Source organism: Zonotrichia albicollis, chromosome 3 (genome assembly GCF_047830755.1).
Source record: "Zonotrichia albicollis isolate bZonAlb1 chromosome 3, bZonAlb1.hap1, whole genome shotgun sequence".
Lineage (NCBI taxonomy): Eukaryota > Metazoa > Chordata > Aves > Passeriformes > Passerellidae > Zonotrichia > Zonotrichia albicollis.
The window spans coordinates 99218936-99237680 of NC_133821.1; the positions used below are offsets into that span (position 1 = coordinate 99218936).

General features: G+C 38.5%; 1 protein-coding gene across 9 annotated transcripts in view; it reads left to right on the forward strand.

Moving 5' to 3' along the window:
- Window positions 1–18745, forward strand: part of MLIP (muscular LMNA interacting protein) — a 104105-nt gene that overhangs the window by 54688 nt on the left and 30672 nt on the right. For 7 of the 9 annotated variants that reach the window (XM_074538211.1, XM_074538209.1, XM_074538207.1 and 4 more), the window contains 6 exons: window positions 17–1645; window positions 7115–7186; window positions 15675–15740; window positions 15822–15905; window positions 15998–16057; window positions 17736–17780. In XM_074538211.1, the coding sequence (XP_074394312.1) occupies window positions 17–1645; window positions 7115–7186; window positions 15675–15740; window positions 15822–15905; window positions 15998–16057; window positions 17736–17780 (1956 nt within the window). The remainder of the gene's footprint in view (window positions 1–16; window positions 1646–7114; window positions 7187–15674; window positions 15741–15821; window positions 15906–15997; window positions 16058–17735; window positions 17781–18745) is intronic. The other 2 variants (XM_074538204.1, XM_074538212.1) reach the window with 2 other exon arrangements.

Sequence of the window (18745 nt, forward strand, 5' to 3'; positions counted from 1 at the left end):
TTTTTTTCCTCTCCAGTTAATTTCTACTCTTTCCACCTCTGATCATCTTTCCTCTAAACCACCTGCTGTCCACTTAATTTCTCCAATTAATCAGAAAGTAGCGTGTGGTGCCGTGGTTAACATGAATCAAGCCTCTTCGCTGGAAGATTCCTGTAACAACTGGCAGTCAGCAACCAGGTTTTCTAAGCAAGAATCATCTCTCTACTTTCAGTCTGCTTCCCATAGCTCATCTCCCTCAATGTCTAAAATATCCTCTTCTGCATCAAAGAGTTGGTACTCCACTCCTCGATTGTCTGATAACCTACAAACACCAAGTCTCTATAACTCTGACTGTGTTTGCAAAATGGGAGGCTTCACCACATCCTCTGTTCAGACAAAGAGTCCAAATCTTTCCTCCAATCCTCCATGTTCAGCTGAAGTGCAAGGATCTTTAGCTCAGTCTATATCCCCGAGTTCTTCCAAAAAATTGAGAGCTCTGTCTCCTCTTCCTGTACATATAATAACACATCCATTATCTCCTAGCCCTAAACCTTTGTCTCCACCCTCTCTTTATGGGTCCTCTTCGACCATATGTAGTATAAATGAGCCTTGCACACAAACGTTATCCAGAGGAAATTCAGCCAAGTCAGGAGTCAAATCCCCTCTGCCAACCAGACTGACTCTCTTAACTGCTATTCTGAGATCAGGCTCCTCTCAGCGGAGGCCGCTTTCTCCTGCTTCTTGTCCCACATTTTCCCCTAGCTCCCTTAGTTCCTCAACACTTGCAATAGATCAAAAGTTCAAAACAACTCCCCCAACCCCCAAGAAATCTCTTTCAAGCCCTCCTATAAGGCCAGATTCCCCTAGCAAAGAGGATTATTGGCTTTCAGGATGGGCTCAGCATCTGCCTTTACCTTCCAAGCCTCATCCCACCCCTCAAGCAAGGTCCCTTTCTCCTAAAAAGTCCCGTCCCGTTCAATCGCTTTCTCCAGACTGCCGAAATTCTTTGTCATCCCCTCTCTCCTCCCATAGAAGATCAGTTGCCTCTCCAGATTTGCAGTCTTCACTGCGTCCTCCTAGTGCCCCAGCTCCCTCTTCCATTGCTTACCCCACCTCTCCTTCTCCAGAAGGGCTGGGCTGTTCTGCCTCCCGGTCCCGGGCACCTCAGCAGTCTCAGACAGTGCACACTTACTCGCCCATCTTCACTTGCCGCTCATATCCTTTGCTTGCTTCTACCTGTCCTAGTGGTGCATTGTCTCCTCCCTCAGAAAGACACTCATCTCCTTCCCCAAGTTTTTTGCACTCACCTTCTAGATCTAGATCAGATTCATCCCAAACATCTGTTCATGAGATCAGTGCCTCCTCTCCTACCCCTTCTGGCATCTCAAAGCAGTGGCCTCTCCCACGGCCTCACTCTACCCCACTGGTTCCACAAACTGGTAGCATTAATTCCCACCCACTACTATTGAATTCTTCATTGGTGCAAGCAAATTTTAGGTCTAACAACTCCTCTCCGAGACCTGAGCATTCTGCCACCTCATCAGTGTTAAAGTGCAGATCTCCCATCTCAGACAAGGCACCAGGCACACTGCCATCAAGACCCAGAGAGCTGACTTCACCACAGTCTTTTTCCCTGCCTCCTGGCCATGAAAACTTCAAACCCAAGGTACTCTTGGTGCATGCTTATTTTATAATATTTCTTTGTCCCTATAGGAAAAAAATCACACCCATGTTGCAGAATACTAGTAAAATAAATGGGATGTGGAAAAAATGTGGAAAAGGAACAGGTTTTGTATTAATAGTGAAGATAGTGAAAATTAAATCCTACCCTTCAAATTGCTAGCACTGTGTTCTGTATTATGGACAAGATGTTGTAGGAATCCTTTAGCATAAAAAAGAAGATACTTTATTCTTGAGTATGATGATTTACTACTGAAGATGGATTTGTGTGCAGTGGCTCTGATGTACATTTGGTACACATATTTGTGAAACTTGCCTAAAATCCTGGTGTATCAAAAATCAACCATGAAGCATGTTCTATTCACTCCCATTCTAAAATAAATCCTTATGTGCTCCCAGGGAAAGTAATAGAAGTGTGGTGATCTGAGGTGCAGGGCTGAGCAAGAAGCAGTTTAATCTAGTTGATGTGAATTAGCTGTTCCACTGATAAGTGGTTCCCAAGCACCCAATGCTGCCTGTCCTCCTCGCTTCCCTGGAGGCTTTCCTCACCCCAGCCACCCTGGGACTAGCCTGGGGCAATAATGAGCTCAGCCTGAGCAAAGGCTTTGTGGCCAAGGGCCAGCAATGGAAGATGAGGACAGTCTCCTGCCTCTTCCCTTCCTTTTGTACTCCTCTGATTTTGTTGTGCTAGACATTGAATGAGGGGAAAAGAAAAGCCCAGCTTCCTACAGCCCAAACTACTGCAAATACCAAAGTCTCACACCTGGCAGATCAGCCAAGCTCCTGCTGTTTGTCATCCCCCCAAAGGCGGGAGAGCCATTGCAGGGTGAGAATGAGCAACGAAGGCAATTTCTGCAGGAGGGCTTGGGAACCAGCCACACTGTGGATTTAAAGGTGTATCTCAGAAAAGAGAAGGGAAGGGAAGGGTATCCCAAAACATGCAGCAGGTAGGTGAAAACAAGAGGAGCTGCTATGCAAAAAGGAGGAGTTTGTTGCAAAAGGCACCAGAGCTGCAGGAGGCTTCCCAACATTTTTTATCTTATCTTTGCGCTCTGTGCTTTCCTTGTGCTGTGTTCCCTTCCTCCACTCACATCTGAGCTCTGTCCATCACACAAAATCTACCATAGTTTATTGATTTATTTCCTCCCAGCACAAAGTTACAGCCTGGTCTGCCAGATCAAGTTGTGTCAGATGTACTCCTAACAGTTTGGCTGTGGCAGGGATGACTTAAAAAATGTTAATTGGAAATGAGAGGTTAAAATCAGCACAAAGTAGCAATTGTCACGAATGGTTCTTTTCAAATCCAGATGAGCCAAGAGGAGCCATTGTGCCAAGCAAAGCTGTACAGTGTTGTTACACCCTGTCAGTATTAGTTAATGAAACAAAAAGAGATATGAAATTGTAAAAATTCCTAGAAAAAAGACCCTGAGACCAAACTGTAACCCATGACCAAGCCTACAGATTGCAAAACAGTTGCTGTTCTGCTGGCTGGTGCATCGAGCACTGTGAGGTCTCTGGCAGTAAGGAAATTCTCTGCTTTTGACACAGAGCCATTGCCTGAGTTTATATTTGCAGAAATTGTTATACTTCTGTCTTTCCTACTGTCCCTTTTCCTACTAATTCTGCTTTATCGTGCAATATGGTAGCAATTTTGAAACTGGCCCACCATCCCATGGAGACTGGGAGAGTATCCACCAGTATAACAGACTTGGACCATTAGTCCAGTCTAATTTTTAATCTTGTAAACAAAGCTGACTCAGCTGGAGATGTGGAAGACCTAAATTATCCAAATCTAATGCAGCTGGGTGTTCAGTGCAAGAAAGGTCTCTCATGGCTTTAAAATGTGAGTCAGAGACTTCATTTACTGCTAATACTGCCCATTCAACCCCCATTCTGCTCACCTATTTCCACTCCTAGATTATGGTTTATTTTAGCTCAATGAGCTTTGCTGATGTATTAATGGTAGAAGGCTGTCCAGTGATACTCCAGCCTCAAATCTCAATATATTTCTAGAGAAAAAAAGAAAAGTTTTGAGGAAAGACAACTTTAATATCTTAAGCAGCATTTAGGTCTCTTTAGTAGTAATCAGCTCAGCTTTATAACTAGACAAAAAGCAGATTGCTTTATCTGACAATGGTTGATGCATGACAAAATCTTTTCATGTACAAAAGTACTCAGTGAACATCAAGGGAAAAAATACAGCATCTAGAAGTGCTTGCCTTTGGTGTGTGTAATTTGACATGTGTAATTTTTCAGCCTTAATGTTGCTTCAACAGTCATTACAGCAACATTAAGGCACACATTAAACCAACATCTACTAAACCAGAATTCGGACATGCACCAAAATAACGCAAATCAAAGGATAACCTATTCATTTGTTTAACTGTTTGTATATGTATGTATAAGCATGTGCTTTCCCTTGGTTTGTATTTGTTAATGATTTAAAAATGGGAATGTTTTGCAAAGTGAATATAAACATGAATCCACAAATCAGTGTGAAGTGTCAGCTTTGGGTGACCACAGGAAATAAAAGCCCTCTCCCTAGACTTTGTAGATACTTTGATAATGTCCTCATGGACCTAATATAGCAAAATGGACAGTGAAACACAGTAGGGACAGATAAATTCTGCAGGAACAGTTGTTAGAATAACAACTATAACAACTTCTAGCTTTCTGTTTTGAAAAAAACTTTGTAGTGGTTTCATGGGGTATCATTCTTCTACAGTCTTTGATTTTTCCTATTTGAATGTAGCTCAGGAATGCATATAGGTCTGCACAAAACAGTTGGGGAACAAACTGACTTTAGCATCATGGAGCTCAGCACAGCTGCAAAATGTACCATAAAGCAGAAAAGATTATTCATGAGGAGCTCTAAGCTACCAAGGTTGGTAGCACTGATTTTAAGCCTTTATAGCACATGTCTAGCAGATTTTGCAGTGCCCCATGGGTGCCCTAGGTGATTGTTTGAACAAAAAAGACAAAATTTTCCCCCAAACTCCCCATCTGACACTTGCCCAAGCTCTTATGTTGGAATTGGTTTGCTTTTGGCTGTACTGTGGTAAAGGCCAGCAGACCTAACTGTCCACAGCTGTTTAAAATTATTGCTAGATTCCTATGAAGAAGATTATTATATATATTTAGGTATTGAAAAATTAATTTTAAAAACCATGAAATAATGTGTAAAGAACCATATTCATATAGGTGAGAAACTGAATTAAAGACTTTCCACTCATCAAGACCTGTGAAAATAGCACATTGCTCAAAGGTTCTACAGTATATAGAAGTCATGAAGCACATGAAAGCAGTACAGAAACTTTCACAATTTAAGAGTCTGTTATGTCTTTGTTTAGCTAATATAATAGTACAACTAACCTCAAAGTGATCATAGTTTTCTTTTCATATATGATGCACATTTTGTGATATGTCTTCACCAGCCTAGGAGCTGTATTTCACATGTTCAATGACACAATTTTAGTTGAATTTCAATTATAATCAAACAAGAATACATTTTGTGAATATGCCTATTTTAATATTTGGATTTCGGTCTTCTGTCTCAGTGGTCAGTATTTTATTTTAGTTTAAAATAGCTAAACAGAAGCTTAGTTATGCATAACTAAACTTTTCCATATAGTTTTTGTATATGCATAAATTCATCTATGGAGCTCTGCAGTGTTGCTGTCTAAATGTTCAAAGGGCAGGATTCACCTCACATGACTTGACATTTGAAAGTTACATATCCAAGCACAATTTAGGTGATTCTATTACAGCTAGTGGAGAGAATATGGTGTATTTAGAAGATGATTTTATTTTACCTTTCCATTTGCCTACATTGGGATTAGATTAATTCTATAGAAATGGCTATGATTATGAAAAGCATCAGCGTTGACTGAAGAAACTGAATGATAGACATCTAAGTTAGAATTGCTAAATCTCAAATGAATTACTATCCCATACTCTAAAGCCCCTCCCACTAAAAAACAGAAAAAAGTTCAGTTCCAGAATTTGCATTCATCTGCTTTGTCAAGCTGTTCATTCAATACGATTGCTGTGATTACTGACTTCTTGAATGACTCATTCTCCAGTTTCCAACTGAGTGAAGCCAAAAGCAAACAATATTATATAGAAAGAATTAAAAGGTTGTTCCCTACACTATTTCAAGGCAGTTGTGTGGAAAAATTTCTTATCTGAGTTAAAATTTTGCCCCCTCTGCTGTCATTGAGACCTTTAGTAGATATAAAGAAAATAAAAAGTAAACAAAAGAATGACCCAAAGTGCAGCATGCTGTTTCAGACTGTTATCTCATAATCACCAGTATTTACTGTTGCAGATAATGGTACATTAAAAAAACCTGACCTGATTAACAAATAACCTTATTTCTGGCTGACTGTCACAGAAATAATCAATCACTAACTTAGAAGTCTATTTTTGTGTGAATTTATGACTTTTTTGTCAGATTGTTGCCAAAAAGGGAACAATGTAGCAAATATCTAAATAGTAGTAATAATAATAATAATAATAATAATAATAATAATAATAATAATAATAATAATAATAATAGTAGTAGTAGTAGTAGTGAAAGTTCTAGCAGTCATGTGATTAAGAATCTTACCTCTTGAACTTCTATAACTATAGAAGAGACTCACCAATCTTCTAGAAATTACTGAATTCAGCCTCTATATTTGTAGAGGAAATGTAAAAAATATTATTTGTAAAGTTGTAAAAATAACTGGGCTAACAAATATAGCCTGAAATATAAATTATTTGAAAAGAATAAATTTTAAGGTTCATGTTCTAATTTTCATACCCATACATTTTTAATGTTTAGATTGCCAGTTCTTTTAGTTTTGTTAGAGTGTGAAAGTTCCTATGCTTATTTTGTTTGGGAGGTAGAGTTATTTATTCCGGAGATGAAAAGCTGCATGAAGATTTAAATGGTCTATCTACTCAAACAAGCAGTTCAGCATTTAAGGATCATAATCAGTCTCATGAGAGCCAATCACAGAAATCTCTCTGATTTCATGGTTCAGGACCACACCACTCAGCAGCAGTTGTTGAGGTGGATGCACCGACAGATGTAGCTGTGCATTTTCATGTAAATTCGCAAGAAAACTTGGGAAAAAACCTTACAGCCTCCCCTGATACTCATTTAAGGGGAGCAGTCAGCAGAAAGTGGTTAAACTTACTTTGGAAGCTATAAGATAGAGTGAACTTGTTTTGCCCTACTTCATTACTAAGAACAAAACATGTACATTACCAGACTTTAAAGCCTTGACAGAAACAGTAGATTTTTAAAAATAAATAGTTTTTCTAGGAAATACATAAGCATTGTTTTGTTGCAACATGTCTGCAAGATGATTGTAATTGTCTTTCATTCTGTCGTACCTTTCCCCTCTCTCCCCTCTCTCTCTTCTACCCTGTTTTACTTCTCTTCCTGCTCTCTGGTTTACCCTTTTAGCAGTACAAGATCAAGACAAGCTACAAGGCACTTGCAGCAATCCCTACAAACACATTGCTTATGGAACAGAAGGTTAGTGTTTGCTCAAAGACATGGGCACTGCATTGTACATTTGAGACCATTCAACTTTGTGTACAAATTCGGACATGTCTGTTGGGGAATACTGCAGAATGTGAATTCTGGGAACTAACTACTCAGGATTGTAATTCCAGCCATTTTATAGGTCATCCCCTTTCACTGAAGATCAAAGTTCCAGTAATCTGAATTTCTGAAAACCTATTTACTATAAAAAAGGAAAAAAAATTCCACTGTCCTAAAGGAATTGCAACTTTTATCGCAACATCTCAAAATCTGTTTTGTTTTTGGACAGTGTCTGAAGCACTGCTGTTCTGGGACCTGACAATCAGTAGATCTTGGTCAGGTAATGATTATTGGACAGCTGTGCTTATACCCATAAATTTAACAACCAAAATTATGATATTTTGACCTGATGTTTTGTTAAACTGAGAATCATCCTGGCCAGTGTTCTGACCTCTGTTAACTTCCATTCTTCCTGAACACTGTGAGAACTAGTGGGCCATTCTCATTTTGTAGTTTATGCTAGCAATCATTTTCTGTAGGACAGGCAGATAGATTCAAACCCCAGACTTCAGTGCATTGGTTTACCTCCAAAGTCACAGTCAACAAAGGCAGGGCTGTATAGTCTTATTCAGACAATTCAACTTGGAGTGTCAATCGAAAATGTAAGCTTTGCATTAAGGGTTCCAAATACCCACAGACATTTATTTTGAAAACATTTTTCCCAAATTAATTTACTCAAAAGAATAGCTAAGTTTAAGAAAAGCTTTCTCTGATGATCAATGAGCTAAGTGTCTTGCATGTTTAAAGACATGCTTAATCATGGCGACATTCAGTTTGTAACTTTTCAGAAAAAGCTTTCTGTTCAGGACCTAGTTGAGGAATTTCCCCTCTGATTAATTTCTTTAAGCATTCCTGACTACACATCTAAATATTTATACACATATACAGCTCAGTTGTTTTCACTAGTAGTTTACAAAGCCTGAAGTTATTGGTTAGGGTGAACTTAACTGTGTACAATATTTGAAGATTATAATTTTTTCCTTGAAATGTTACTGATTATGATCTAGTAATGATCAGTTAAGTGCTATAAATCAGATTATTTTTCAGAAAAAAAGAGATATTCTTTTCCAATGTTCTTTTAATCTTGAAGGATTTTCTTAATCTTTTGAATAAAACCTGATCCTTCCCTTACTTAAATCTTGAATGCACTAATGAAGGTTATGTTTGCTTTAGCTTGCAATGTGGTGCAATAGAAACGGCTCTGTAAAGGAAAATAGCTGATGCAGGAGATTCTACACCCTTACAGAATGTATTTTGGGAGGGTTTTGTTTGAGCAGAAAGCCTGTTAGCGGGTGGAAGAGTTTGGTGGACTCCTGAAGTACCACTTCACGGTTGACTTGACCTGAAAGGCACGGTTTGTGCACTCTGAGGCTGCACTACCCTGCAACCCAAGCCAGGTAGGTGACCCTGAGCAGGACACTCACTCTGAGATCACACTCCTGATGTGAACTGGTGGGTTTATGTCAGCTGTCCGATTGCACTTTTTCATAAGAAAATGGATTTCCTTTTGACAGTCCTGCTGGTGCTGTCTTGGGCATTGACTCACAGCCTGCATGTTACTTAGCCCAATACATGAAACTGATTTGTGCAATCTAATGCCAGCACCTGTGGAAAAAGTAACGACTCAAAAAATATCTGTGTTTAGATAGACTTTTAGTCATCCATGGATTTACTGAAAATTGTAACTTTGGTGCATCCTTCAGTAGTGAGAGCAGTCATGTAGTACTAATAAGAAATCAATTCTCTGTTATAGGATTTCCCTTCAGGAGAGACTCCTGACTAAGTAACTTTGTAAGTGTATGTTCATGTTTCAGCATTGCCTGAGAACATGCTTTCTCCCATCTGGGGAGTTACGGATAACAGTCTCCTATTGATCTGCAGCAGCAGCTTATTGTAGTGCTCCTAAGCTGGTCCTGTTGTGTCAGCTGATGAGAGTTTAGAGTATGACTCCTATGAGAAAGCATGAAGAAATCACATGGCACACTCAGGCCCCATTGTACCAAATCTTAATATCCAAATATTCTTCGGAAAATGTTGGGTAGGGAACCCATGACACGTTCTAGCTCAACGAGAGTAGTTATGCTGTTCCCATTTTATGCAAGGCATTTTATACACAGCATTTAAAAGAGTGAGATTTAGAACAGTAAGATTTTAACTACATAAGTGATATTTTATTAACATCTAATTATTATTATATGATTAGAAAACCAACATAATTTTAGATATATTTTTTAGCCTAAGGTGCTAAAGTAGTGTTTTGCTATGTGATTAAATTAGAAATGCATGTTATCAGAAGTAGGCTTTTTCCCACTGTGTGAGTAATTATGTTATTTAATTTAAGTGGTCATGAGAAATAAAATTAGTAAAAATTATGTTGTGGGTGATCTTAGTAACAATTCATCTGCAGTATTAATTGGGTTCCATGACAGAAAAACTGCTCCTCATGGGCCATGTAAGGTGCAATGATTTGACTGCCTCTGAATTTTCTGTTGATATCTAACTTTCTTTGTCAAGTTTCTTTTCTGTTTGTGTAGATGTTTTAATTTAAACTGGCATTTTTCAACTTTAATTTAAACTAGCATTTTTCAACCTCTGCTAATGAAACCATTAGGCTGTCATCACCTTAATGTTTTTTTTAGAACATGCTCTTATCCTCCAATACTCTTACTCAAAGAGAGTTGTTTGAGTACGTGCCCATTAGTTGAGAAGAAAAGGCTGATTGGCTCTATATGTGTATACTTTGAGAAACCCAGAAGTGGCTTAACCTCATCAAGTCTCCTCACTGGCAAGTTTCCCAGCTGTTTGAGTTTGTATGAACCTGATGTTTCTCACATAATTTCTGTTCTCTGCTCAGAAAAAGTGCTACCCAGGATATCTCTTGGAAGATTGAGCTGTAACTTCCTTCACAGCCAGAAGAACAAAGCTTGTTTTTAGGGGACTCATCCTCAGCATGGGCAGACTGTCAGGGGGCAGCAAGAGGGGGCTGCTCCTCAGGGAACTGAGCTGGCAGCAAGGACGTCAGGACAATGTCCTCACCAGGACGGGCACAGCTCCACAGTGCCTGAGCAGGGATGGCAGAAACGCTGATAATGAGCTGGTGATACCCAGGGTCACTCAGCAGTGCCATCACAGCCACACAAATCCAGAGCTTTGAGTCAGACCACAGACTGTGATACTGAGCTCTTCAGCCCAGCAGATCATAGGATCCACTGGCCAGAAGAGGAAGCTGAACAAGTTTAAAATAGGCACAAGGCACAAATTTGACAGAAAGAATTAATTAGCTATTAGAAAAAATTGCTGGAGACTGAAATAAGCTTTTTATCACAAAAATTGAAAAATCAAGACAGGACAATTTTCTGGCTTCTCATATTCCAGATAGTCCTGTGGTTTAAAGACGTCATACTAGGTGAGCACTGTCATTCCTCTGGCCTTATTAACACTGAAACAGTGAGTCACATTTCTGCAGACACTTACTCTTGTGTAAGTTCTACAATTATATGGATGCGGACACAGTCTAATTCAAAATTCCCTTCTGAATTGGGTATTATTTAAAAAGTAATGTGTCTGTTAATTTGAGGTTGTAATTATTAAGTATCAACTACAATGTCTTTCAGTCAAAATGGATAGATGAAGAATTTATTTCCAGGCACTACAGCAAAATTCATAATTTTAAATACCTTGTGTTAAGAAAGAAAGGCAATAATTTGTGCAGTTGTAGAGTGATAAAAGGTCTGTAATAATAACCAAATGTGCTAATATAGGAACAGCCTCTGAACTCCTTCTTTCTTTCTTTCAAGGGCCTTGAAAATAGTGTCTTAAAACAAGTACAACTTCATCTTTAGGATTATGTAGAATTTTATATGTAACCCAAAAACTGTTGTAGGCTTTGGTTTACAAACCAAAAAATTATTCTCTTGACAGTTCAGTCTTATTTGGTCTACAGCAAGCTCTATGCAGGTGAATATGGGTTTTCTGTATTTGTCCAGCTACACGTCCCCTCTACATACTGATTGGTGTGAATTTCTCTTGTCTGAGCATCTTTTTGGTGGAAAGGAAACCTCAGGGACTTATCCCACACTTCTTCCATCCCACACGTCTTCTGAAAAACACTAGGTAGGACTGGCTGTGGATGGAAGGCGTGCAAGGGTTGTCTCATTTGGATTCTGTTTATCAACTGATGACAAGCAGACAGCAATAATTTCAATTCTAAATAAATGTAGAAAAAGTAAAACAGTCTTTCCATATTTTGTTACACTTCTTGGAAAACTTCAAATATCTGGTAATTGTATCACCTGCAAAAACAGATTAAAGGTAGTGCTGCATATTCTCTTTGTGGAAGAAAAAAATAGAAAAAGGTATTTTCCTCTGCACGCAGAAAGAAAAAAATAAGGGTATGTTGGTTGGGATTTTTTATTTTTAGATTTTTTTTTTTTAAGTGAAAAGGAAGAAATGCAACTGAGGAAGCATGGCAGCATGCAGCTGCATTGAAGAGCCAGCTTTAAGTTCTTGCCTTTAGGAAGCTCTTAGTTATTGTATTATCAAAAATCCATTGCTATAGGAACTGATCATAGCAAATGCTATGGTTTCTCCTTGAAATCATACAGGTTTCTCCTTGAAATCATACAGCAGGAGCCCGGAGGGCAATTTTTCTCACTCAGGTGATTGACCTAACTGCTGGACAATTGGCTGTTATGAAGCATGTCAGAACTTTCTGGACCTTGAAAGCATTTCTGACAAGACTTTGCTGAGAATATTCTAATAAAAATAGGTTTTCCCCAAATATTTCTGGTGTGCACTTACTAGGTGAATTTCTTGCATCCAGATTATGTGTTCACATCAAAGTGTTTCTCAAGGCTAGAGACAAATACCTCGTGGTAAGAAAGAAAGGCAATAATTTGTGCAATTGTAGGACTAAATAAAAGACCTAGTTTGTCTGAAATAATAATCAAATATGCCAGTGTAGGAGCAGCCTTTGAGCTCACTCATTTTTCATGGGCCTTGCAGTTTTCAATATTAATTATTTTATGGGACAGAAAATAGTAGGTATAATTTCAGTAAAATTTTCAGTGTAATCCCCCACATCTTCAAGAGAGAAGTTAAAGGAAATAATGGTATGTGAAGTTCCATTGTATGGTGGGATTTTTTCACACGTGCTGAGGTCTTGGGACAAGATAGAGATGGGGAAGATATGCTCAGTCCAGGGTTTTCAGAATACAGTAAGAAGAAAGCTATGTCAGATCTAGGTCACAAAATTAATTTCTTTCTATTGATGTGGTCCATTGGTGGACGAAGTTGTTTTCTATATATCCTATATGTTGTCTGGACTTTTCAGTCTTCTAATGAAATACTAGGTATTGTGTTTGGGTCATTTACCAGTATCCTTTCAGCTCTGATACAGTTTTAGCAATCAAAAAAGAAGAAAGAGGAAGGAAGGGTTGTAGTCATCAGTGATGTCAATGGCACAAATGCATCACACCCCCTAAATTGCCCTTTTCAAGGAAAAAAAACCAGTGGTTCAGCAACTGGTTATTTCATTTAAATTGCTTTACATTTTCATTATCTAAATTATGATGTTCTTTTAAATTGTGGTACCACTGTTGTTTCATATATAATCAAAAATTTGAATGTCTAAACAAGAATGTTCCACTTCTAATATTGTTAGGCCATCAGCATAGGAAGTGAATCTTGAGTACTGTTGATAGTGCTAATCAGCAGCATGTAGATAGAAATTAATCATAACATTTTTGCATGATGACACCAGTAATTTTGAAAATGTAGTTGTACATTTTTATCTCTTTATTTTTTCTATGTGGAAATGTGAAAGAAGGCATGCTGGGAAAAAATGAGATGTGTTTTGAAAAGCTAACAACAGATCAAACACAACCATTTATCTTAGTAGAGGTGGTAGGGATAGTTATAGAGAGTATAATTTCCTGTTTCTACTCTTTGGAAAAATCAGCTGTTCAAATAAGAAAAAATGAAAAGTAGGAAAAAGAAAGAGAGAAAGAGAGAGAGAGAGAGAAAGAAAGAGAAAGAAAGAAAGAAAAAGAAAGAAAGAAAGAAAGAAAGAAAGAAAGAAAGAAAGAAAGAAAGAAAGAAAGAAAGAAAGAAAGAAAGAAAGAAAGAAAGAAAGAAAGAAAGAAAGAAAGAAGTGAAATAGTGAATGAAATTAGATTAATTGGTTTGAAGATTAAAATTTTCTTTTCCCAAAAGTACAGTAAGGGAGAACACTGCAGCTTTTTCTAGCGTGGCTCCTGCATGATGGCTGTGTCTCAGGGGGACTGTGGAGAGCACAGACCTTGGTGCTGTGCTCACCTGCCTTCCTTAGTCACTGATGGCTCCAAAATGGACAGATATTTGGGAACTGAGCTTCTGAAATGAATAGATTCTTAAATTAGCCATCTTGGCTCTGAGCAGAGACTTCTGGATGTAGCTGTAATTTCTCTGGAAAGATTCCCCCAAATCTTCAGGGTAGTTGTTTCTTACTCTTGATTTTGTTCACCCACTATTCTGGTGAAGTGAATATGAAACAGCAACTGTATTTTTTTCTTAACAATCCCTTTATTATGTTTATTATCTTACTGGTTTATTGGGGGTTTTGAGAAGCTTAGATAATTCCCCATTCCAAATCCATGATTGATTAAAAGTTTTTCCTAACTCACATTCAAACTCATCATCCCTCTATATCAGGCTGTTTTGTCAATCCTGACCCTAATAGGTACTGAAATGACTCTTCTACTTAATTTTGTTGCTTATTGAACCAGGGGCACTGTATTTGAGTGCAGTGCTGAGCTCTCTTTGGCTGAGTCCTCCTCTTCAACAGGATTGTCTTTCTTTTTGAAACTCTAACTGGATGACAATGATGAGACTTCAGAGATGAGAAAGGCTATTTATCTTTTCTTGGTCTGTCTTGGGATAAGATTACATTAATTTCTATATATCAAAGTGAATCACTTACTTTTCACCTTTTGAACTGAAACTACTCTAAGGCCAACACATTTGTCATTTGCCAAGAGATAGAGAGAAAGGAAGAAATGTTTGGAAAGCAGTCACTTTTAATTTTAGTAGAAGACATGGTGTTCCATGAATGTGCTTTTGTGCAAGATCATTTGTGGGTGGTATTATAATAATATGAAAAGTAAATTGTCACTAACTTTTTGCTTAGGTGTACACAGATGTATGCTGCCAGTAGCTGGACAAGGAAAGAAATAAAATGTAGTCAGCAAAGTAAAAGTCAGAAATAAGTGTGCTTCTTTTCTTTTTTATTTTTTAAATATTCTGACATTTCCATCACAGGTCCACATACATCTCCTGTATTTGGCAGCCCTCACACCCACCTCAGTGGCACCAGCCCATGCACGCAGAATCCCACATTCATGAAAAAGGGCTTAACTGGAATGCTCCTTTTACTCTTATACTTAAAAAAATAATTAACAAAATGAAACCTTACAAAACCATAATGTGTTAAACAAAAATACTCCGCAAACCCTGCGGTTCCCTTCCCTGTAGTCCAGCTTCAGCAGACACATCAGCAGGCTTCCTGAGTAATTTTTGGTCTCAGCACGGTGTCTATTTGAAAATCACTTCAAAGCAAAAATGGGTGATGGCAGGAAGAATGTGCTTCACAGATGCTGGATGAAGATGAAAAGGGAACTGAGCAGTGGATTTTGGCTTTTGAGGGTGTTTTGTGACCCTTATAAAGTGAAGGGATTGGCAAACTGATTTCCACTGTTCTCAGACCTGCTCCAAGTACCGGTATAGGGAAGTGAGCAGTATAGCCAAACACAGAAGCTTGTGTTTTGTTTGGAGAGATTGCATATGTGCTTATTGTGAGATCACAAATACAGTATGGAACATATTTTACTGCATACATTTCTGATTTCAGGCTAAAATCCAAGAATGGCAAACACTATTTCTGTTGCAAGGTGACACCACCATCCTCTTTAAACAGGCGACACTTTTCACAGAAAACATCTACTGAAAGAAAGAAAAGGGCCTCCTGTGTGTTTGGGTCCCTGACTTGTCCATCTGCTCACAGGTGGTGGCTCTCTGTTGACACACAGCAGGCAGCCCCCAACACCTCTGTGGCGTACAGTGCACACTCACTGTGACACATTTACTGTGAAGAAGGTGGCATTATTGAAGGAGAAGACAATTGGAACTGGTAGTTTCTGATTTTCCAAAAGTGGAAATGATTCATTCTGCTTGAATACTCTCTTCTCTGTAAACCCATACCCATACCACTCTGAATCAGGTTTTGGGAACCTAAAGAACATTGCTAGGCCTGCAATTTCTTTCTTTTTCATCTTTCAGTGGTGAAAGAGAAAGTGCCACCTTTGGAAACAGAGTATTGGGAAAAGCGTATGTTTGTTTTCAAAATTTTCAACTCAGTATCACACCAATATCTCTTGAATTGCAGGCATTAGAAGAGCCAACCAAGCCTGCTAGTGCGACTGAAGGCACTGCTTTGGACACTCATTCAGAGGTAGTGTGTTATTTATCTTTCAGATCTACATTTGAAATCAAAAAGCAAAGTTTAACTGAGTGATCCATCCTCCCTTTTCAGATGTGCTCCCCTGCCCAGCTCAGACAACAAACAGAAGAATTGTGTGCTGTCATTGATCAAGTCCTGCAGGACCCCTTGACTATGGTAACCCATCAGTATGTGGAATGGACTTATCTCCTTTCCCTTTTGTCTTCTGTCATTAACATGTCTATTCTCTGTTGAAAATAATCTTCCAGCGCCGGTGTGAGTCTTCTCCAAGTTTTCTGCAGATGAGCACAGAGTCAGATGTTGGCAAGGTAGGTGGCTAAGTCCATATCCACAGCAAGGGCTCTTTTCAAGTAATTATAAAGGCAGGCAAATTCAGTAAAGGCAGTAGGGACGGTTGTGACAGTAAAACCAATGGCAACTCAGAGCTGCAGCTGAGAAATGCAAAATCAAAAGTGTTTGATGGCTAAAACAGCATGGAAAGACAGAACTGTAGCCCTGGACCCTGTGCAGTCTTTGCTGCAGGATGCTTTCCTGAAGTCAGAAGGAGATATATTATGAAAGAGAAAGAGTGCGTTAAGGCTTCAGAGGCTAAAAATCTCTCATACCTTGCCTGCCATAGGGCAGGATGTCTGGCCTTCTCCCAGACTTCATCCCATCCACATGTTGTTACTACAAAGCAACCAATGTTTCTAGCTTTGGTGGCTGGAAGCATCTTTCAGAACATAGGGGTTTTTCAAGTTCATTATTTATTTTAAAATAATGGGTGTATTAAATTAATAGTTGGACTAGTTCTGAAGTTCTGATTTCATTTTAAGTCTCACCACTCCTAGAAGGAGGATGTCTGCAATATCTCTTTCTCCTGGATGACTAAGAAATTGGTAGTGAGAGGGAAGGTTAATTTTCTACTTCTAAACTTCTGGTTTCATTAAGTTATGCTGATGTGCCTTCTGGGTTCAGAGGGATGGCTAACCAAGGGAAGAAGATCTTGTATTCAGTTTGGTCCAGGTAAATTAAAGTTACTCGTCTCAGCTATGTGAAAGTGAAAATGGCAGAAATGCAACTAAAAATGGCAGGAAAGGAATTTCTGGCAGATGAACACATAAAAAAGTTAATCCATTCAAAATATCCTGCTGAATATCCAGTCCACCATGCAAGAATAGGGCACAGGTCCAGCATTTCTCAGTGGCTATATTGAATATACAATTCAAATTTAATTTCTGTTTTTGAAAGTATTTCTGTCAATCAGCATGTAGGGGTGAATTGGACTCCAAGAGGCTGAAAGACAGAAATGTGATAGCAGGAGAAGGATGGGCAGACAGTGTAATTGAGTGTGTTTTCAAATGCCTGAAGAATCTGGAGTGGTTAAAATGCTGCTACCAAACTGAGTTAGAGTATCCAAAAACCACTTCCTTGGGCAATTGAGAATGCCAGGCGTCTTTTAGCAGTCATGAAATAAAAAAAAAGCAGCATAGGGGCCAAGCTAAAAGTGTTGAGGATCTCAGAATGAGGTCAAAAAGTGCTTAACAGAGGGTAAAAGAAGGTCATAGACACGGAAGAAAAAAAGAGATGATATGCCTTAGAATTGTTATGGATTAGTCAAATTAAAGCAAATTCTTGCAAATGAAAGCATAGAGATGTAATGTTTTGTATTCTGTGAGCAAATGTAACTTCAATTTCATGGGGCAATGATACTTATGGCTATCTAATAATAAGCATTTTGTTATGAGAGTTCTCATATTAAATGCCAACCTCAATAGAGCAGGATCAATGTTTTTGAGCAGTAAAATTAAGTAGCATTTTCTATAATAAACATACAAGCAAAGCTTAAATATGCCTTAGTCTCATGTATGGTGTGAATATTTCTGGAAAAATTAAGTTTTCCTGAATTTGAGCAATTAATAAAGTCTAGAATGTTGAAAATCTCTTGGAGTTACTGTTCAGATATAATCAATATATTGATTATATATCTGTTTGTTTTTTTACAAGATGTCTACAACACTGCAGAGAGCAGCTGGACGCGAAACCAGATATGTAAGTACTTTTACCATTGCTCTCTGTTTTGCATGCAAAAATGCTTACTTTATCTGCTCCTAAACAATCCTGGGTGAGTCTGAACAAGCACCTGCTTCTGATATCAGATGTTGACTAGAATAGACAAGCAAATATATTACAGTGCTGGCATTTGAGACTTGAAGTGTCTCTGTAGGAAATCCATCCCAGCTGGAGTCTCTCTTCACTGCTGTGTCTGTTGATAATTTTACCTGTGTAAATATGATGTTAAAATTAACCTCCTCACACACTTTGCTGTTGTTTCCTTCAAGCCTGGGGCAAGAGTTCAGCTGTTTGGTAAACAGACTGTTTGTTATGGGTGCTGAAGGGTGCATTTCTCTGGACTCAGCCTGCACTGTAGGGGACTTGCTTTGGTAGAAGTCCTGTAGTTCTTGCTTATCCTTCAGAATCTGGGATTGATCCAAACTTTTCTTTCCAAGATACAGAGCTGGCTGAAAACCCACGGTTTAGATGGATTGAAGTTGTTTTGTCACATACCAACATATGTTGAAAATATCTATATTGAGTCATTTGCTCAATTATTGAAACATTAAACTCAATTAACATATTAATTCTCTCTAGTGCACACACTTACTGCAGGTTCCACATTTTACTTGCAACTCATTTAGTCATGTGGTGAGAAATCTCAGCTTCCTATTCATCATTCAGCATTTCTATTGAATCTCAAATCAAAGCAGTACTGGCAAAGCAACAGAGCTCTCCCAGTTTTATGCCAGCACAATGCTTGACTGATCAATTCAATTTTGCTTCCTGAATGTGGCAGTATGCATATTTTATTGCATACTGTGATTTTTGCTTGACAGATTGTGCTGGCTCATACTAATTAGGACGAATATCAGAGGAGAGCTTTTTAATGAAATAAAAGAGTGTACTTCAGAGGTAGTCTTTGAGAACAGAGTGTATTTAATAACACTCCAGTGCAAATC